This window comes from Capra hircus, chromosome 7, assembly GCF_001704415.2.
Source record: "Capra hircus breed San Clemente chromosome 7, ASM170441v1, whole genome shotgun sequence".
Lineage (NCBI taxonomy): Eukaryota > Metazoa > Chordata > Mammalia > Artiodactyla > Bovidae > Capra > Capra hircus.
Window position 1 is genome coordinate 108,067,252 of NC_030814.1, and position 22,680 is coordinate 108,089,931.

The 22,680-nt window shown below is 40.1% G+C and overlaps 1 protein-coding gene across 2 annotated transcripts in view; it reads left to right on the plus strand.

The window, feature by feature from the left end:
* Positions 1 to 22,680, plus strand: part of CNOT6 (CCR4-NOT transcription complex subunit 6) — an 89,477-nt gene that overhangs the window by 17,655 nt on the left and 49,142 nt on the right. For both annotated transcript variants that reach the window (XM_018051626.1, XM_018051625.1), the window contains exon 2: positions 4,571 to 4,684. In XM_018051626.1, coding sequence (XP_017907115.1) covers positions 4,573 to 4,684 — 112 coding nt within the window. In that variant the 5' untranslated portion in view covers positions 4,571 to 4,572. The remainder of the gene's footprint in view (positions 1 to 4,570; positions 4,685 to 22,680) is intronic.

Here is a 22,680-nt window from a genome sequence, read left to right on the forward strand (position 1 = left end):
AAATCTTTTTCTTTAGTACTAAATTTCTTAGTTTAAAAGCTACCTCAAACGGTGGCTGCCTTGCAGTTAGGGTCCCCCCCCCGACCCCTTCCTCTCTCCTCCTCCTTTCACTTCTCTGTTACCCTTTCTCCTGTGTATGTTTAAGCCATTTCATAAAGTCTTTAATAATGTAAGCATATCTTTCTGACTGGTAAATAATGTCCTGCATTTCTTTAAGTTAAATAATTATTCTAAGATAATGAAAAACCATTCCTCTGAGGTCTAGCTCAGGAACAGATTTTATGCTGCCAGGATCAGTAATGATGTTTGGTATTGGATTGGGGAAGTTGAAGATGGACTAGTCTGGGGTTATACACATGCTGACTCTGGCCTAGCTATTTTTTAAAAGTCTTGTAATTTTCTTTGGCAGTTTTCCAGTCAATTTTGGAAACCTTTTACTCTTTTCAGATAGTAATCTGCAGCGACATACTGTATTTTCTAGAGAGCAAGATCTGCTTGTTGAGTTCAAAGTCTGGGGAAAAATCCTGAATTGTTTGTGTTCTTAGGTCCTTTTTACTACCTAGTTTCCAATACTGTGTTCTGTTGGACTCCAATAAAAATGGGTGGAGTTGCTTAGTGGGCAGATTTACTTCTCTAAAGGGCTTGATTGTCCAGTTTGCTACCATTTTTTAAATTTTTATTTATTTATTTATTTTTTACCATTTCTTTTATTCTGTCATGTTCTTTTCACACTCTCAGGGATTTGGAAAATAAAGATTGTGCCTCTTTCAAGTTTAAAGTGATGTGCTGTCTCTTAAATTTTAAGACAACCCATCACATGTCTTGAAAACTCCGTAAGGGAGTGGCTGGCTGCCTAGGCAGAAATCATGACTCTTGATGGAATGACCCCAGGTCTAGGACCTGGATTTCAGATTTCAGTTCGTTAATACTTTTATTTATTCTCTGAAGCATGATTGAACTATGGACATTGATTCACACTAACTAAGCTTGCATGAGATTGGTAAATTAGACTTCTGAACTTTCACTAAGAAGTCAAACGATCAGTAACTTGAAGGGAACCCTCTTAACTGTTGGTGGGAATGCAAACTGGTATAGCCACTGTGGAGAACAATATGGAGATTCCTTAAAAACCTGAGAATAGAACTGTCATATGAACCAACAGTCTCACTGCTGGGCATACACACTGAGGAAACCAGAATTAAAAGAGACACATGTACCCAAGTGTTCATTGCAGTGCCATTTACAATAGCTGGGACATGGCAGCAACCTTGATGTCCATTGACAGATGAATGAATAAGGAAGATGTGGTACGTACACAATGGAATATTGCTCAGCTATAAAAAGGGACACATTTGAGTCAGTTTTAATGAGGTGGATGAAATTGGAGCCTATTATATGAAGTGGAGTAAGTCAGAAAGAGAAACACCAATACTGTATATTAACACATACATATGGAATTTAAAAAGGCGGTAATGATGATCCTATATGCAAGGTAGCAAAAGAGACAGATGTAAAGAACAGACTTTTAGACTATGGGAGAAGGAGAGGGTGGGATGAATTGAGAGAATAGTACTGAAACATGTATATTACCATATGTGAAATAGATGACCAGTGCAAGTTCAGTGCACGAAGCAGGGCACTCAAAGCCAGTGCTCTGGGACAACCCAGACAGATGGGTTGGGGAGGGAGAGGGAGTGGTTCAAGATGGGGGGACATGGCACCCATGGCTGACTCATATCGATGTATGGCAAAAACCATCACAATATTGTAAAATAATTATCCTCCAATTAAAGTATATTAGTTTAAAAAAATAGCTCATAGGACCAAAATACTAGCCTTAGCTGAAAAGAGCAGCTTATCATTAAATTCTATTTGGAAAAGCCAGTGAAGATCAGATGGTTGCTTTGTAAGTAAAATCTAGTCAAAACGTGGCATTTGAGTGACCCAGTACTTTGGCCACCTCATGCAAAGAGTTGACTCATTGGAAAAGACTCTGATGCTGGGAGGGATTGGGGGCAGGAGGGAAGGGGACGACAGAGGATGAGATGGCTGGATGGCATCACTGACTCGATGGACGTGAGTCTGAGTGAACTCCAGGAGTTGGCGAATAGGGAGGCCTGGCGTGCTGCGATTCATGGGGTCGCAAAGAGTCGAACATGACTGAGCAACTGAACTGAACTGAACTGAAGGACTCTTAAGGGATGTTGTCATTAAGCTCTGGTCGCCTTTCACAATGTTTTGTTATTACTGGTATATTCATACAATTCACAGTGGGCACTTGCTTTGCCAGCTTGTCCTCTAGGTGGAACAAGAACAGTTCTTGACAGTATAGCTCTTTGTTAGGTATGTTTTGTATTAGTCTAAAAATTTCAGTCATTGTATTTCTATTCTGGAGAAATCAACATGTAGGAGAACAGTTTTATTAACAATATTTAACAAAACAAAAAACAGATATTCTGTTTCTTGTGCAGGTGATTAGTCTCACTGTTTACTTACCTTCTTCAAAAAGGGATTACTTACCTCTTCCTGTGTTTTGGCTACATAGTCAAAACCATTTTTGTGTTTGAAAAATAGCTCTAGTTCTCATCAGTACAGAAGCAGCATAACACAATGAAAGTAGCGAAAAATTAGCTCGTTTCCAATTTTTTACTGTGTAAAATATACATGACATAAAGTTTACCGTGTTAACCATTTTAAGTGTAGCTGTCAGTGCTTTAGATACATTGACGATGCTGTGCAGCCCTCACTGTCATCCTTCTTTGTAAGTCCTTTCTTTTTGTAAAACTAAAACCTCAAACCCAGTCAGCAGTAACTCCATTTGAGGTAAGTAATTGCTGACTGGCTCACTTTAACTTCATATGACAGTGGATTTTTCTCCAGCTTTGTTTAGCTGTGTAGATATCCAGAGTAGGTGTTCAATTCAGTTGCTCGGTTGTGTCCGACTCTTTGCTACCCCCATGAACTGGAGCACGCCAGGCTTTCCGGTCTATCACCATCTCCTGGAGCTTGCTCAGACTCTTGTCCATCGACTCGGTGATGCCATCCAACCATCTCATCCTCTGTCATCCCCTTTTCCTCCTGCCTTCAATCTTTTCCAGCATCAGGGTCTTTTCCAGTGAGTCAGTTCTTCGCATCAGGTGACCAAAGTATTAGAGCTTCAGCTTCAGCATCAGTCCTGAATATTCAGGATTGATTTCCTTTAGGATTGATTGGTTTGATCTCCTTGCAGTCCGAGGGACTCTCAAGAGTCTTCTCCAACACCACAGTTCAAAAGCATCAATTCTCTGGTGCTCAGCTTTCTTTATGGTCCAACTCTCACATCCATATGTGACTACTGGAAAGACAGTAGCTTTGATTAGACGGATCCTCGTTGGCAAAGTAATGTCTCTGCTTTTTAATATGAATTTTAAAATAACCACAAGCAAAATTAACAGTAGTCCCAGTATCAGCTTAGATATAATTCTTCCAATTTGTCTGATTCTCAGAAATGTTTTTTACACTTAATTTGGTCACATTAGACCCAGATGAGGTTTATACATTGCTTCTGATTGCTGTGCCTCATAAGTCGTTTAATATCAGTTTCTTTTTCCTGTCATTCATTTGTTGAGGAAATTGGGCCTTCTGTCATGTAGAACTTTCTATTGTCTGCATCTGGCTGGGTGTATTCTTGTGGCATTATTTTAGAGTTAAGAAAAAAATTTTTTACTCATAGTAAAATATACATAGCAAAATATACTGTCTTAATAATCATTTTAAGTGTGCAGTTCAGTAGTGTTAAGTATATTCACATTATTGTGTCTTATGTTACTTTTACCATATTCCTCTGTCTCCCTTACTTGGTGTAAACTGGTTTTCCAGATCTAGAGAGGCTTATTTGAATTCAAGTTCAGTCTTATAACTTTTTTTGGATGAAGGGGCAAGAGTATACGTAGTTTTGACATATAAGTCTAGTTGTCCTAATACTGAGATGGATCCTTGGGATGAGTTCTTATAGCCTGATCTATTTAAATTTTTTCCATTGGGTATTTTTCACCTGATTTCCGTTATTAGCCATTAATGGTCATCCATTTTTTCATTAGAGGTTGTGAAATAGTGGTTTTTCTCATTATGTAACTTTCTGCATTTACTAGCTAGAATTCTGTTAAGAACATTTCCTCAACTAGTTTCTGCCAGGAATGTTGGATAAATGCTTGATTCTTTCCCTTTATTTTCTAACTTCAGGGGACAGGTTTTTTTTTTTTTTTCATCAGAGTTTTGGATTCATACAGTTTAAAATTGACCGCAGTCTTCCTTTTGTTGTTCAGATTGTCTTATCTTGGCCAGTGGGACCTCTTCAAGCTAACTCCTATGCCCTTCACACAGCTAGAGCATCTTTCTTAGTGTCCAGGCTTGATTATATTTTTCTAGTCCCATTCTTGAAATCTTCCATTTCTCTAAGGAGTTCCTAGTTTGTTTTGGTGGGAAATTGTGTTTAGAGATCGTAATATGGATGTCTACTTGTAAAAAATATGTTATTTTCAGCTATTTGACTCTTTCAAATATTGATTGGTTTCTTTTCTTGATTCAACAGGCATGCCCAAAGAAAAATACGAGCCCCCTGACCCTCGGAGGATGTACACAATTATGTCCTCTGAGGAAGCAGCAAATGGAAAGAAATCTCATTGGGTGGAGCTTGAAATAAGTGGTAAGACATACACGGCTAAATTTATGGTTTGGAAGTTAAGATCTAGTAATGCCAGTACACAAGGGAAGCAATGCTGTATGTTACCAATGCTGATTTGTCTTAGAAACTGAAATGTTCAGTAGAAAGAACATGGTTTGAGTCAAAATTCAGAATCCATTCATTGCTTATTTTCTCACTGTCAGTGTCCTTTTATAAAATGAAGATGATAATATCAAAGATGAAATGAAAATAGCATATGTAGTGACTAGTATACAAAGGTTTGTTCTGTTCCTTCATTTTCTGATGACGTAGGGTAGGGATTTTTGTGTTATCCTGTTACAGGTTTCCACTGAGGTGAGGAATGTCTATTCTGCTGTAGATTCTGGGATAGATTTGTTTCTCCTTATTTTCTGAATTTGTGTTTCAGTCTGAGTCTCTGGGGACAGCCTTGTTCAGAAACACAAAATCTTGAAAGTTTCAGGATTCCCTTCTACCTTTAATGCAAGTCTTCAAAAATATGGCCAAGGGACGTGATTGCGTCTTAAGGCAACCAGGGTTAAAGAAATTTTGTGTTCATGTTGTCCTAACATGCCTCCTCATGCTTTCCTTCTAGTTTTTCTTGACTCCTGCTTTCTGAAATAGTATTGACCAAATTTTCTTTTCTTTAACCTGGCTGTCCTTGATATTTTTAGAAGTGTAATGCAACAAACATACTGAGTATATGCTATGTGTAAAACATTTTTCCAGGTGCTGTACTAGGCGTATGTAAGATATATAGATGGGGGAAAAAAAAGGTCTGTTTCATTCTGAAGCTTTTGGCATATTACGGAGTGAGAGGAAGGGACTATGCCAGTGTAAGTAACTAATAGACAAAATATAACTGTCAAGTCTAAGTAGAAAAGTGCTATACAGAAAGCAAAAGGAAGTAGTGATAGTAGCGTCTCTCCCTTGTCAGCTCAAAAGTTCTGATTAATTACTGAGTAAACCTAAACACCCTCTTCTGCACCCATGGTAGAGGTTGGTACCTACAAGGGTCTCTCCTGTTTTCCCTCTTCCAGTTTCTGGAGTGCTGGTGTAGAGTGGTGGGACAGTGAAATTTCTCTCTTTTTTTGCCTGTCCTGTCAAATTTGATTTTCTCTGTCAGAGAGCGTTTGAAGCATAGGCAATTACCTCTCCAACTTCCCCTTTTAATTTCTGCAGGATTGGTATTTAACTATATTTTTCTTTTTTCAGTCTGTATTAGCAGTTTTTGAATTACAAGTCGTTAGCTTCTAGGAAATTTGGATAATCTAGAAAGTGTTCACTTAGGTCAGTGAGGTTATATCTCTGAGGTGAAGGGGACTTTTCTCTGTCTGCTCACTCTACTTCATGTTGGGAACTTATTGGCAATTTTGAGTCATTGTTCTCTGCTTACTCTGAACTTTGGGAAGAAATCTGTGTAGAGATAGGAATGAAAATGAGAGATTTTTCCTTCAAAATAGCATTCTTAACAGTTTTATCTTTACCAAGTGTTGTGGAGGATAAGCTGTTGATTGAATAGGTGTGGTGGAACAAGACTTTGTAATTAACAAAACCACTATCAGGAAGGTCACTTTATCATGTTAATACATGAACATAAACTGCAGTGTGTAGAAATTTTCAAGACTGAATTCATTTCATGCTAAGATTAGGGTTATTTCAAGGCTAGAGTTATCATGTATATACTCTAGCATTCCTTAAGATCCTGTGATACAAAATTCTAGGGATCTGAGGTCATTGAATTCTGGACCTGAAATAATCTCATATATTTTTCTGCTTCTAGGGAGATGGGTGGTTAGATCCTTGTGCCATTTGGAGGTAGCCAGATTATCCAAATGACTATTAGTCATTTACTTTTTTAAAGAAGGCCATTTTTTTAATGGTAAAATGAAACACAGATAAAGAAAACCCCAGAAGCATATTAGTGAATTATTTTAAGGCCAGAAACCTAGTAATACCCAGGTAAAGAATTAGAAGTTTTATGAAACGCATGTGGCTACTGAGCAGTTGAAATGTACTTAGATTAGTCCAGGGCTTCCCTCGGTGGCTCAGTGGTAAAGAACCCTCCTGCCAGTGCAAGGGCCATGGTTTCCATCCTTGGTTTGGGAAGGTCTCACATGCCTTGGAACACCTAAGCCCGTACACCACAGCTAGTGGGCCTGTGCTCTAGAAAGCATGCTCTGCAACAGGAGAAGCCACCGCAATGAAAAGCCTCTGCTTGCAGCAGCTAGAGAAAGCCCATGTGCAGCAAGGAAGATCTAACACAACCAAAACTAAATAAATAAATCTGAAAAAGAAAAGAAGTGTCCTTAGTCCAAACTGAGATGTACTCTAAGTATAAAACATATGCCTGATTTCAGAGACTTACAAAAAAGAGATGTAAAACCCTTTGTTAATAACTTGACATTAGTGAAATAATAGAAGATTAAATAAAATAATATTTTACAGTTTAAAAAAAGGAATTAGAAGTTTTTCACTTTTCCCAGAACGCCTTCCACACCACAGCCAAACACAATCCCTTCCCCACTGCCCAAAAGTAACTGTTACCCTAACTTTTATAGTAATGACTTCTTTTGTTTCCTTACAGTTTTAACATCAGGTTACATAAGGCTTGTCTGGTAGCTCAGATGGTAAAGAATCTGCCTGCAATGCGGGAGACCTAGGTTTGATCCCTGTGTTGGAAAGATTTCCTGGAGGAGGGCATGGCGGTATGGCAGTACATCTCCAGTATTCTTGCCTGGAGAATCCCCATGGATGAGGAGCCTGGCGGGGTTGCACAGAGTTGGACACAACTGATGACTAAACACAAGTGTTAAGAGTTTAGTGCTCTCCTTTTTATTTGATATGTCTTAATTTTCATGTTCCCCATCCATCCTTTTCTTCACAGTTTATCTGTTGAACTTCTTGTTACCCTGCAGTATGTATTCTCCTGCATGCAGTTCGAAATGTTTTTCATCCATATTAGCAAGTAGGATGCAGAGACTTGATCAAGAGTTGGATTTAAGACCCTTGACAGGACTGAAGACTGCGTTATGTGTGTGGTATTATTCTTTTTCTTTAGGAGGCACATAAGATACACAAGCCTTCTTTTCTACTGATGTTCAGTGCCTAGAGCCATTAATTCTTTGAAGGTTGCAAAATAGTGATAACTCTTTTTTTTTTTTTAATTAGATGAGGTGTATAAGAGATACTTTCCCTCATCTTAAATTTTTATTTTATCTTGGGCTTCCCAGGTGGTGCTAGTGGTAAGGAACCTTCCTGCCAATGCAGGAGACACAAGAGAGGCTTGATCCTGGGTTAGGAAGATCCCCTGGAGGAGGGCATGGTGACCCATTCCAGTATTCTTGCCTGGAGAATCCCATGTACAGAGGAGCCTGGCGAGCTGCAGTCCACAGGCTTGCAAAGAGTCGGACATGACTGAGTGACCTATGGTGCACACAGTTGATTTACTCCCTCATTTACTAATTGATTGCTCAAGGTATAAATTTGTATAGGAGAGGTAGAAAAGAATGCTTCTTTCTTTCCTTTTATTTGCGAATTTTCGGGATAACTTGTTGTCCTTTGAAGGTGACCAATCAGATTTTTAAAGTTTCATTTTTAAAGTATCCAGTGGTTTAAGAATCTGACTTCCAATTCAGGGAATTCAGGTTTGATCCTTGGTCCAGGAACTAAGATCTCACATGCTGCAGGGCGACTAAGGCCTTGCGCCACAACTACTGAGCCGATGTGCCCCAACTGGAGAAGCCCCCATGCCACAGTGAACAATCCTGCACGCCACAGCTGAGACCCTACAGAGCCAAAAGTAATTAAAGAAATAGAGTATGTTACTAACTAGTATATTTGGGTTTCAAACACATGCCATGAGTTGTCATTATTCCTCTTTATTTTGTTGCTTAAAATTGTCCTGTTTTGCCGTAGGCTTGATGGCAGTCAGATTTTTTTTCATTATTCAGTTCAGTTCAGTTTCCCAGTCATGTCCTACTCTTTGTGACCCCATGGACTGCAGCATGCCTGGCTTCTCCGTCCATCACCAACTCCTGGAGCTTGCTCAGACTCACACCCATTGAGTTGGTGATGCCATCCAACCATCTCGTCCTCCTTCGTCCCCTTCGCCTTCTGCTTTCAATCTTTCCCAGCAACAGGGTCCTTTCTAATGAGTTGGTTCTTCATATCAGGTGGCCTGGAACTTCAGCCTCAGCATCAGTCCTTCTAATGAATATTCAGGACTGATTTCCTTTAGGATTGACTGGTTTGATCTTGCAGTCCAAGGGACTCTTTGAGAATCTTCTCCAACCTCACAGTTCAAACGCATCAATTCTTTGGGGCTCAGCTTTCTGTATAGTTTATTATTATTTTCTCTTTTTTGCTTAGATGCCCAAAGAATTTTTTACCCTTAAAGTTAGTAATTTTTACTTGAATATATTTTGGTGTTGGTTGTTCTACTTTGATATTCTTATGTATAATATGCTCTTTCAATGTGTAGTTTGAGTTTTTTCTCTTTTAATTTCAGGGAAGTTTCCTTGAAATTAAAATAGCTTAAATAGATTTAGTGTTTGTTCTGATTCCTGTCTTCACTTTTTCTTTCAGAGAGATTTATTCTCTGAATTTGAATATTTACATATTTGTCTCAGAATCATTTTTAAAGACAAGAGTACAGTAAGTTCACTCCCTTACTGTTGTACCATTCCTTTACATGTACAGTCCGACACTCGTTTAACCACCATCACAATTACAATATGGAGTGATTCCATCACTGCAGGAAACTTCACCCTGCTCCGTTTCAGGCAGACTCTCCCGCCACTTTCAGCCCCTGCTAATTACTGGGTCTTAATTTTTTCTTTTTGACTAAACTGTATTGGGTTCATAGCACCCTTGATGTAAAGTACAATGTATGATCCTTCCACTCTCAACATCCCCCACCAGGGGGATGCATTTGTTACATCCATGAATCTGCTTTCACACCCAAAGTTCATAGTTTACATTAGAGTTCACTCTTGCTTTTGTACATTTCTGGGGTTTAAGTTCAGTTGCTCAGTCGTGTCCGAATCTTTGCGACCCCATGAATTGCAGCACGCCAGTCCTCCCTGTCCATCACCAACTCCCGGAGTTCACTCAGACTCACGTCCATTGAGTCCATGATGCCATCCAGCCATCTCATCCTGGGTCGTCCCCTTCTCCTCCTGCCCCCAATCCCTCCCAGCATCAGAGTCTTTCCCAGTGAGTCAACTCTTCGCATGAGGTGGCCATAGTATTGGAGTTTCAGTTTTAGCATCATTCCTTCCAAAGAAATCCCAGGGTTGATCTCCTTCAGAATGGACTGGTTGGATCTCCTTGCAGTCGAAGGGACTCTAAAGTCTTCTCCAACACCACAGTTCAAAAGCATCAATGCTTCGGTGATCAGCCTTCTTCACAGTCCAACTCTCACATCCATACATGACCACTGGAAAAACCATAGCCTTGACTAGATGGGCCTTAGTTGGCAAAGTAATGTCTCTGCTTTTGAATATGCTATCTAGGTTGTCATAACTTTCCTTCCAAGGAGTAAGCATCTTTTAATTTCATGGCTGCAGTCACCATCTGCAGTGATTTTGGAGCCCAAAAAAATAGAGTCTGACACTGTTTCCACTGTTTCCCCATCTGTTTGCCATGAAGTGATGGGATCAGATGCCATGATCTTTGTTTTCTGAATGTTGAGCTTTAAGCCAACTTTTCCACTCTCCTCTTTCACTTTCATCAAGAGGCTTTTTAGCTCCTTTTCACTTTCTGCCATAAGGGTGGTGTCATCTGCATATCTGAGGTTATTGATATTTCTCCCAGCAATCTTGATTCCAGCTTGTGCTTCTTCCAGTCCAGCGTTTCTCATGGTGTACTCTGCATAGAAGTTAAATAAGCAGGGTGACAATATACAGCCTTGATGTACTCCTTTTCCTATTTGGAACCAGTCTGTTGTTCCATGTCCAGTTCTTACTGTTGCTTCCTGACCTGCATACAGGTTTCTCAAGAGGCAGGTCAGGTGGTCTGGTATTCCCATCTATTTCAGAATTTTCCACAGTTGATAGTGATCCACACTGTCAAAGACTTTGGCATAGTCAATAAAGCAGAAATAGATGTTTTTCTGAAACTCTCTTGCTTTTTCGATGATCCAGCGGATGTTGGCAATTTGATCTCTGGTTCCTCTGCCTTTTCTAAAACCAGCTTGAACATCAGGAAGTTCGCAGTTCATGTATTGCTGAAGCCTGGCTTGGAGAATTTTGAGCATTACTTTACTAGCTTGTGAGATGAGTGCAATTGTGTGGTAGTTTGAGCGTTCTTTGGCATTGCCTTTCTTTGGGATTGGAATGAAAACTGACCTTTTCCAGTCTTGTGGCCACTGCTGAGTTTTCCAAATTTGCTGGCATATTGAATGCAGCACTTTGACAACATCATCTTTCAGGATTTGAAATGGCTCAACTGGAATTCCATCACCTCCACTAGCTTTGTTGGTAGTGATGCTTTCTAAGGCCCACTTGACTTCACATTCCAGGATGTTTGGCTCTAGATGAGTGATCACACCATCGTGATTATCTGGGTCGTGAAGATCTTTTTTGTACAGTTCTTCTGTGTATTCTTGCCACCTATTCTTAATATCTTCTGCTTCCGTTAGGTCCATACCATTTCTGTCCTTTATCGAGCCCATCTTTGCATGAAATGTTCCCTTGGTATCTCTGATTTTCTTGAAGAGATCTCTAGTCTTTCCCATTCTGTTGTTTTCCTCTATTTCTTTGCATTGATCGCTGAGGAAGGCTTTCTTATCTCTTCTTGCTATTTTTTGGAACTCTGCATTCAGATGCTTTTATCTTTCCTTTTCTCCTTTGCTTTTCGCTTCTCTTCTTTTCACAGCTATTTGTAAGCCCTCCCCAGATAGCCATTTTGCTTTTTTGCATTTCTTTTCCATGGGGATGGTTTTGATCCCTGTCTCCTGTACAGTGTCACGAACCTCATTCCATAATTCATCAGGTACTCTTATCTATCAGATCTAGGCCCTTAAATCTATTTCTCACTTCCACTGTATAATTATAAGGGATTTGATTGAGGTCATACCTGAATGGTCTGGTGGTTTTCCCTACTTTCTTCAATTTAAGTCTGAATTTGGCAATAAAGAGTTCATGATCTGAGCCACAGTCAGCTCCTGGTCTTGTTTTTGTTGACTGTATAGAGCTTCTCCATCTTTGGCTGCAAAGAATATAATCAGTCTGATTTCTGTGTTGACCATGTGGTGATGTCCAGTCTTCTCTTGTGGTGTTGGAAGAGGGTGTTTTTTGGGGTTTAGACAAATATATAATGACATGTATCCATCCACCACTGTCATATCATACAAAGTAGTTTAACTGCCCCAGAAGTCCTCTGTGCTTTCCCTGTTCATTCCTACTTCACTCTCCCTGAACCCCTGATCCTTTTACTCTTGCCATTGTTTTGCCTTTTCTATCCTTGGGATCAAACAGTGTGTAGACTCTTAGATTGGGTTGTTTGACTTAGTAATATGCATTTAAGTTCCTCCATGTGTTTTCATGGCTTGATACCTCATATATTTTTAGTGCTAAGTGATATTCCATTGTCTAGATATATCACAGTTTATCTATTCACCTACTGAAGGACATCATGATTATCTCCAAGTTTTGGCAATTATGAGTAAAGCTGCTGCAGATGTCACGTTTTTGTGTGTATGATGTAGGTTTTCAACTCCTGGGTAAATGGCAAGGCGCATGATGGTGAGAATGTTTAATTTTTTTAAAAAAATGCCAGACTCTTCCAAAATGGCTGTATTATTTGGCATTTCCACTAGAAATGAATGAGAGTTCCTATTGCTTTACATCCTCTCCAGCATTTGATATTGTTCTGGGTTTTGTCCATTATAATGGGTATGTATAGTGGTATCTCAGTGTTATTTTAATTTTCATTTCCCTGATGATAAATGATTAAGAGCGTCTTTTCACATACGTATTTACTATGGACATACCTTCATTGGCAAGGTGTCTGTTCAGGTCCCCCCCCCCTTTTTATTTTTAGATTTTTTTTTAAAAAATTATTTTTAACTGGAGGATAATTGCTTTACAATATTGTGTTGGTCTCTGCCATACATCGGCATGAATCAGCCATAGGTATATATACATCCTCCTCTTGAACCTCCCTCCCTCCTCCCACCCCATCCTGCCCCTGCATCATACAGCAAATTTCCATTGGCTGTCTGTTTTACATTATGGTAATATATGTGTTTTCATACTATACTCTAAATTCGTCCCGCCCTCTCCTTCCTCCACTGAGTTCGTAAGTGTTTTCTCTGTCTGCAGTCCTTTGCTGCCCTGCAAATAGGTTCATCAGTACCATCTTTATTAGATTCCAGATATATATACATTAATGTACAATACTCTTTCTGTCTTCACTCTATATAATAAGTACTAGATTCTGTCATTAGGACTGATTCAAATGTGTTCTTTGCTGTGGCTGAGTAAAATGTCATTTAATTTAGATGACCATTACATTACTACTGTAGGCAAGGATCCCTTAGAAGAAATGGAGTAGCCTTCATTGTCAACAAAAGAGTCTGAAATGCAGTTTTGGGGTGCAGTCTCAAAAATGACAGAATGATCCTGTTCATTTACAAGGCAAACCATTCAGTATCACAGTAATCGAAGTCTATGCCCCAACCACTAATGCTGAAGAAGCTGGAGTTGAATGGATCTATGAAGAACTACAAGACCTCCTAGAACTAACACCAAAAAAATAAGATGTCCTTTTCATCACAGGGGACTAGAATGCAAAAGTAGGAAGTCAAGAGATACCTGGAGTAACTGGCGAATTTGGCCTTTGAGTACCAAATGAGGCAGGCAAGGGCTCACAGTTTTGCCAAGAGAACAGACTGTTCATAGCAGATACCCTCTTGCAACAATACAAGAAACAACTCTATGCGTGGACATCACCAGATGGTCCATGCCAAAATCAGATTGCTTACATATTTTGCAGTTGAAGATGGAGAACCTCTATACAGTCAGCAAAAATAAGACCTGGAGCTGACTGTGGCTCAGATCATGAACTCCTTATTGCCAAATTCAGACTTAAGTTGAAGAAAGTAGGGAAAACCATAAGACCATTCAGGTATGACCTAAATCAAGTCATTTGTGATTATACAGTGGAAGTGACAAATAAATTCAAGGGATTAGATCTGATAGAGGGCCTGAAGAAATACAGATGGTGGTTTGTAGCATTGTACAGGAGCTGGTGATTAAGACCATCCTCAAGAGAAAGAACTGCAAACAGGCAAAATGGTTCTCTGAGGAGGGCTTACAAATAGCTGAGAAGAGAAGAGAAGCAAAAGGCAAAGGAGAAAAGGAAAGATATATCCATCTGAATGCAGAGTTCCGAAGAATAGCAAGGAGAGATAAGAAAGCCTTCCTCAGTGATCAGTGCAAAGAAGTAGAGGAAAACAATAGAATGGGAAAGACTCGAGATCGCTACAGGAAAATTAGAGATGGCAAGGGAATATTTCATGTGAAGATGGGCTCAGTAAAGGACAGAAACGGTATGGACCTAACAGAAGTGGAAGATATTAAGAGGTGGCAAGGATACACAGAAGAACTGTACAGAAAAGATCTGAATGACACGGATAACCATGATGGTGTGGTCACTCACCTAGAGCCAGGCATCCTGGAGTACAAAGTCAAATGGGCTTTAGGAAGCAGGAAGCATCACTATGAACAAAGCTAGTGGAGGTGATGAAATTTCAGCGGAGATATTTCAAATCCTAAAGGATGATGCTGTGAAAGTGCTACACTCAACATGCCAGCAAATTTGGAAAATTTGGAAGTAGCCACAGGACTGGGAAAGGTCAAGTTTCATTCTAGTCCCAAAGAAAGGCAATGCCAGAGAATGTTAAAACTACTGCATAATTGCACTCATTTCACATGCTAGCAAAGTAATGCTAAAAATTCTCCAAGCCAGGCTTTAACAGTAGGTAAACTGAGAACTTCCAGATATGTAAGCTGGAATTACAAAAGACAGGAACCAGAGATAAAATTGCCAACATCCATTGGATGATAGAAAAATCAGAGAATTCCAGCAAAACATCTGCTTCATTGACTACACTAAAGCCTTTGACTGTGTGGATCACAACAAACTGTGGAAAATTCTTCAAAAGATGGAAATACCAGACCACCTTACTTGCCTCCTGAGATATCTGTACGCAGGTCAGGAAGCAACAGTTAGAACCATACATGAAACAAGTGGACTGGTTCCAAATTGGGAAAGGAATATGTCAAGGCTGTATATTGTCATCCTGCTTATTTAACTTATATGCAGAGTACATTGTGCAAAATGCTGGGCTGAATGAAGCTCAAGCTGGAATCAAGATTGCTGGGAGAAATATCAGTAACCTCAGATATGTAGATGACACCACCCTTATGGCAGAAAGTGAAGAGGAACTAAAGAGCCTCTTAATGAAAGTGAAAGAGGAGAGTGAAAAAACTGGCTTAAAACTCAACATTCAGAAACAAAGATCATGGCATCTGGTCTCATCACTTCATGGCAGATAGATGGGGAAACAGTGGAAACAGTGACAGACTATTTTTAGGGGCTCCAAAATCAGTGGAGCTGGTGAGTGCAGTCATGAGATTAAAACATGCTTGCTCCTTGGAAGGAAAGCTATCACTAACCTAAAGAGCATATTAAAAAGCAGAGAGATTACTTTGCTGACAAAGGTTCGTATAGTCGAAACTATGGTTTTTCCAGTAGTCATGTACAGTTGGGGAACTGGACCATAATGCTGAGCGCTGAAGAATTGATACTTTTGAACTGTGGTATTGGAGAAGACTCTTGAGAGTCCCTTGGACCACAAGCAGATCCAGCCAGTCCATCCAAAAGGAAATCAGTCATGAATATGCATTTGAAGGACTGATGCTAAAGCTGAACCTCCAGTACTTTGGCCATCTGATGTGAAGTAGTGAAGTGAAATCGCTCAGTCGTGTCCAACACTTTGCGACCCCATGGACAGTAGCCTGCACTAGGCTCCTCCGTCCATGGGATTTTCTAGGCAAGAGTGCTGGAGTGGGTTACCATTTCTTTCTCCAGGGAAAAACTGTCTAATTGGAAAAGACCCTGGTACTGGGAACTATTGAAGGCAGGAGGAGAAGGGGACGACAGAGGATAAAATGGCTGGATGGCATCACCGACTCGATGGACATGAGCTTGAATAAGCTCCAGGAGTTGGTGATGGACAGGGAGGCCTGGCGTGCTGCAATTCCTGGGGTCGCAAAGAGTCAGACTCGGCTGAGTGACTGAACTGAACTGGAAATGTCATTGTGTCTATATACCACAGCAACTTCTTTATCCATTCGTCTGTTGATGAACATCTAGGTTGCTTCTATGTTCTTGTTGTTTTTCAGTCACTAAGTTATGTCTGACTCTTTGTGATCCCAGGGACTGCAGCATGCCAGGCTTCCCTGTCCTTCACCGTCTCCTGGAGTTTGCTCAAACTCATGTTCATTGAGTCAGTAATGCCATCCAACCATTTCATCCTCTGTCTCCCCCTTCTCCTCCTGCCCTCAGTCTTTCCCAGGATCAGAGTCTTTTCCAGTGAGTCAGCTGTTTGCATCAGGTCACCAGTATGGGAGCTTTAACTTAAGGTTTGCATGGGTCCTTCTAATGAATATTCAGGGTTGATTTCCTTTAGGAGTGAGTGGTTTGATCTTGCCGTCCAAGGGACTCTCAAGAGTCTTCTCCAACACCACAGTTAGAAAGCCTGAGTTCTTTGGCACTCAACCTTCTTTTTGGTCCTGATACTGAGTCCAAGCTCAATCTGCTCATAGCAAGTCAGTGAAAATCAGATGAGGTATTGGGACCAGGAAGATGGCTGCCTACTGCCTCAAAAAAACTATCATGTTGGGGCCTGGATATCAGATTGTTTTATGGATCAGGGATGAGGGGAAGGGAGGAAACAAAGTAAAAAGATCATTTCATTCCTGCAAATATCTCTTAGAATGGCAATACTCAGGTAGGGGGATATATTAGTTTCACTTTTTCACAGTCATTTCATGGGTAGTATGAAATGGAATATTGCCTGTCATATCAACAAAGATGCCACATTTATCTGTGATTCTGGCCTCTCGAATTGTGAATTTCTGCGGCAAGCCTGTAAGCAGAAAATGAAGGGTGCCTCGTGCCCATGCCTCATGGTGAGCCATTTGCCGCACAGATGATTTCAGTTGTCACAGTCCTTCACATGTGGGCTGGGTCAGGTTATCTTCCTAAGGCGCACCATTATGTATGCTTAATAACAAAACAGGTTAAAGTCACAGAAGCTGTTCCAGTGTAAATTCAAAATTAACCCTTCCTGGTTACAGTCCAACTCTAGTATCATTATGTGACTGCTGGAAAAAGCATGGCTTTGACGATCCAGACCTTGTCAACAAAGTAATGTCTCTCCTTTTTTAATATGCTGTCTAGGTATGTCAGAGTTTTCCTTCCAAGGGCCAAGCGTTTTTAATTTCATGGCTGCAGTGATTTTGGAGCCCAAGAAAATAGTCTGTCATTGTCTCTGTTTTTCTTCCTGTCTATTTTCTATGAAGTGATGGGACTGGATGCCATGATCTTAGTTTTTTGAATGTTGAGTTTTAAGCCAGCTTTTTCACTGTCCTCTTTCACCTTCACAAGAGGGTATTTAGTTTCTCTTCCATGGCCTAGCTGTATATAATAGTGCTGCAGCAAACATTGGGATACGTGCCTCTCTTTCATTTATGGTTTTCTGAGTATGTGCCTGTAGAGGGATTGTTGGATCATCTGGTGTGTTTTACTCCTGGTTTTTTAAAGGAATCTCCATACCGTTCTCCATAGTGGCTGTATAAGTTTATATTCCCACCAACAGTGCAAGAGGGTTTCCTTTTCTCCACTCCCTCTTGAGCATTTATTCTTTGTAGATTTTTTGATGATGGCCATTCTTTGATTTGCATTTTACTAATAATAAGTGATGTTGAGCATCTTTTCATGTGTCTGTATGTCTTCTTTGCAGAAACGTCTGTTTAGGTCTTCAGCCCATTTTTTGATTGGGCTGTTGGTTTTCCAGATGTTGAGCTGTATGAGCCTTGTACATATTCTGGAGATTGATGATTAGTCAGTTGTTACTTTTGGAATTATTTTCTCCCATCCTGATCTTTTAATTTTGTTTATTGTTTCCTTTGCAGAAACTTTTATTTTTGTTTTTATTTCCATTACTCTAGAAGGTGGATCCAAGAGGATCTTGCTGTGATGTATGTCAGAGAATGTATTGCCTGTGTTTTCCTCTAAGAGATTCATAGTTTCTGGCTTTACATCTAGGTCTTTAATCCATTTTGAGTTTATTTTTCTGCATGGTGTTAGGAAGTGTTCTTGCTCCATTCTTTTACCCGTAGCTGTCCAGTTTTCCCAGCACCTCTTATTGAAGAGACTTTGCCCATGTTTTAATTGAGTTGTTTTTCTGTTGAGTTTTAAGAGTTCTTTGTATAAATAGCAGCCCCTTATCAGCTGTATCTTTGCAAGTGTTTTCTCCCAGGCTGGCTTGTCTTTCCATTCTCCTAACAGTCTTCCATTGAGCAGAAGTTATTTTAATGAAGTCCAGTTTATTATTTCTTTCACAGATTGTGCTTTTGGTATTATATGTAGTCATTGGAGAAGAGTGAAACAGAGACCAGAAATAGACCCCCATAAATACCAATAGACCCACATAAATATGTAGTCATTGCAAACTCAAAATCATGTAGGTTTTCTCCTGTGTTGCTTTCCAGGAGTTTTATGGTTTTGTGTTTTATGTTTAGTTCTATGATCCATTTTGAGTTAGTTTTTATGAAGGGTGTGAGGTTAGATTTTTTTTTTAAGTCCTGGATGTTCCAGTATCTTTCATTGAGATTACTTTTCTCTATAGTATTGCCCATGCTCCTTTGTCAGAGATCAGTTGACTGTATTTTTGTGGGTCTGTTTCTGGGTTCTTGTTCAATCTTTTGCCAATACCACAGTCTTGATTACTGTAACTTCATAGTATTGAAGTCAGGTAGCATCCAAATTTTATTCTTCAGTTTTATGTTGGCTATTCTGTATCTTTTTCTCCTTTGTATAAACTTTAGGATTAGTTTGTCATATCCACAAAGTAACTTATTTGGCATTTAGAAGTCTTATTTATGTTCTTTTATCATTTCTTAATACCTTACAGCTCATTTTGAAATTGTAGGTGATAGTTTTTGGGTTGTGTTTGGTATATTTTTGTTGTCTATAGGGAGTTTTTCCTGCTCCTTATATATATGTTTTCCTGTTCTTTATATATGTTTTTCTTATATAATTTTTAGAACTATATGACAACTTTTATAGGATTTGACCTTATAACTTCTGTTCATTTTTATTTAAATTTAATTTTTATGAACTTTTAGGTGTGATTCAGAATAGTTTTTCTAACTTTAGAGCTCCTTCTCCTGTGTTTTTTGTTTGCAGAGCGTTCACAATTGTGGTAACGTATTTTATTTTCTGAAGCTTTCTGGTTCTGTTCCCTTCTTTCATTTTTATCTGGACTTTTTCCCCCTTTATTTCTTTTATACCTGTCCTACTTTATTTTATTTCCACTTTTTTGAGCTTTTTTTTCTTTTTTCTCAGTGTGAGGCCTTGGCTGGTCAGTTTGGAGAAATTCTGGGACCCAGGCTACTGTGAAATGAAATTATCTTCTGCCATATCAATAAACAAGAAATGTCACAGCAGTCTGCAATTTCGGGTCTCCAGATGTGAGTGAGGGCTCTCAAAACAGAACACAGGGCAGTCCAGGACAAGTTGCCACCTTTTCCCTGCCCTGTGTGGTGATTGCTGAGGCGCTTAGCGGAATGGAGGCAGCAGCCATCCCCACTCCTTAAGGTGAAGGTGAACAAGGCATTAAGGATGTAAGCAGTCAGGAAACTGGATTTGGCCGCAGATAGCTGAGGTACATATGACAGGAATGAATTCAGTGAGCCCAGAAGCTTGCATCTTCCCTTACAGAGAGGAATACCAAATTCCTTAACTGAGTATCTGAGTTTCCTTACCTTGCAGTAGTCTTTGATGTTCAGACTGCCTGCTCTCTTTGTTGCAGAGACTGAAGTGAAGTGATTGAAGTGAAGTCGACGCTCAGTCGTGTCCGACTCTTTGTGACCCCGTGGACTATAGCCTACCAGGCCCCTCCGTCCATGGGATTCTCCAGGCAAGAGTGCTGGAGTGGGGTGCCATTTCCTTCTCCAGGGGATCTTCGTGACCCGGGTCTCCCGCATTGGAGGCAGACGCTTTAACCTCTGAGCCACCAGGGAAGCCTATTTGTTGCAAACTTTGTTGCAAACTGACTCCCCCTTCAGCTTCCTTGGAGCAGTTTTCTTGGGCTACAGAGATGCTGCCTACCAGGATTGGAGTCCTTAACGTTCCCGCCGATAAAATAATTCTCTACTTTTTCTTTTTCAGTAAACACTGCTTTCAGACTTACAGGGGACACTATGGAGTAAGTGTCCCTAACTCATTACTGAATTGCAGTAAACTCTTCCCAGCTGTGATACTGTGGGTGGGTGAAAGTGTCCTCTTTAGATCTCCAGAGCTTTCAGTCTGTGTAGTCTCTCCTCTTTGGTGCTTTGCCCTGTCACCTGTAGCCACCTTGGCATCTTTGGACTCCCAGCATTGTCTCTTCAATTTTCGTAATATTGCCAGGCTCCATTTGGCAATGCCCTACTCCTTGTGCCACCTTGGAAACTGTCGCAGTGAAGTGGAGCAGACTTACGGGCTCACCTTGTTTTCCGTCTCATCAGTGATCACTGTCCTGTGTTGCCTATTGTCTGTCCAGTGCCTGAAACACAATATCTCATATATTTGTCCGGTTTTTTAGTTGCTCTAGGTGGGAGGGTAAATCCAGTTCATGTTACTCTATCTTGCTGAAAATCAAGTCTCTCAGTTTTTTTTCTCTTTAAGATTGTGTTTGGTAACTCCAGTATCTAAATCTCCTGGGCGTTCTGTTTTGTTGTTTCTCTTTTTCTTCTGTTTTTCATTTGTTTGGTCTGATAATTTTCATTAAATAATAGGAATTATATGTTAAATGGTAGAATAATTTGATGGTCTGGATGGTATTCTCTTTCTTAGGAGTGAATTTTCTTTTTAGTTTGTCAGACAGTTCTGTAGGGAGTGACCTTAATGTAATCAGGGATTCATTCATCTCATTTAAACTTGGTGTTGGCAGTGGTTTTAAGAGTTGACTTACTGCAGAGTCGCCCATATTCCGTTTATAGATGCCAGCTGGAATCTTGATGGTTAACAGAATCAAGTTCCTCAGTGGTTCAATTCCTGTTTTGCATTCCCAGCTGTGTAAGAGGACTTAACGTTGTGCTCAACACTTCACCCTCCTGGCCCCAACTTTCATTTCGTCTGCTTGCTTCTGCTGCTTGTGACTCAGTGTATTCTTTTGGAAGTAATTTGGTGGGATGTGTCTCCCTCATTACTTCTGTATTTGCTTCCCTTTTCTCCAGGTTCTTTGTCTCTCATGTCTTGCTGCCTCTGTAGTCCTCCATTTCTTTTAAACTCATATTTGTGGTGGTTTTCCTCTTTTTTTACTTAGTTTTTCTTTTGCCCAGTGGGATTATTGGTCAGCAGCAAATGACTCTCATTAGAGTGTTGGAAAGCTCTCAAACGGTGTTGCAGGAATAAAACAGACAATTGAAAATGGCTCCGCAAGGTGGTCTTTACTTCTGCAGAAGGGTGTGCTGCAGACTCAGGCCTGGGAGCAAGCACACCAAATGGGAAGTCCGCTTGGTCTATTCCTAAGATGCAGATTCCCTCCCCTGGCTCCTCATAGACTGAGGACCACAGAGTTTTACAGTCTTTCACAGACATTGCCTAAGTTTTTTAGTAGACAATTGATAACTGTTTTCCCCACGCTTTTAGTTCTTTGCACATGTCCAGGATAAAGCCCGCAAACTTAGCCTGGCAAAATGTTCTTATGAGGAAAGAGAATCAGGACTTGAAAAGAGGAAAGGCTTGATACCGAGCCACCATTTAGGAATCTTATTCGCAAGCCGGCTATATACCTTTCTGTTCAGCTATTCTAAGAGTGAATCACTTCTTTATTTTTTATACCTTCTCCTTTGATAGAAAAGACCATAAAGTGAAAAGTGAAGTCACTCAGTTGTGTCCAACTCTTTGGGACCCCATAGACTGTCACCCCACCAGGCTCTTCCATCCATGGAATTTTCTAGGCAAGAGTACTGGAGTGGGTTGAAATTTCCTTCTTCAGGGGATCTTCCCAACACAGGGATCAAACCCAGGTCTCTCTCATTGCAGGTGAATACCATCTGAGCCACCAGGGAATCCCAGAAAAGACCATAACTTTCTTAAATAATTGGGAACAAATACGGATGTGTACTAATTTGAAAATTCTGCTTAAAGAATCTGCAGATACCAAACTTCTTTCCTGTTTCTCATTTGGTGGTGGTCTTACTGTTTTTTCATTGTGTGGGGTAACACTGGTTACCTGTATTTAGGTACATCTGTAGCCCAGAATAACTGCTTATTCCAGGCTCTCGAGGTAGCAGTGTAGGGCAAGGACAATATATGGACCAGAACTGCTCCCAGGAGCCTTCCAGGAAGTAGAGCCTTAAATCTGCACTCCTTGGTAGTCATTAAATGATCTTAGAATTAGGTGACCTGGCTGTAGGTTGCATATCAGTCTTAACTACTTTGTGACATTTTCCAGCATTTTGAAAGCTTGAGTTTATCTTGAAGTTAATCTCTATTCAGACTTAACTGTTTTCCACTGGAAGTGATAGACCATGTCTCCCAAATTCTGAATCAAATACTTCTGATTAAAAAAAAATTTCTTTTTAATATTATTTTTGGGTCTTTGATAATGTGGTAACTTCAGAGTCAGGTAGCTTTCATTATGTTATCAGCTTGTGCATGCCCACCCTCTGGACAACCCTGGTGTCTGCTGTATGGAAGTTCATAGTGGGAAT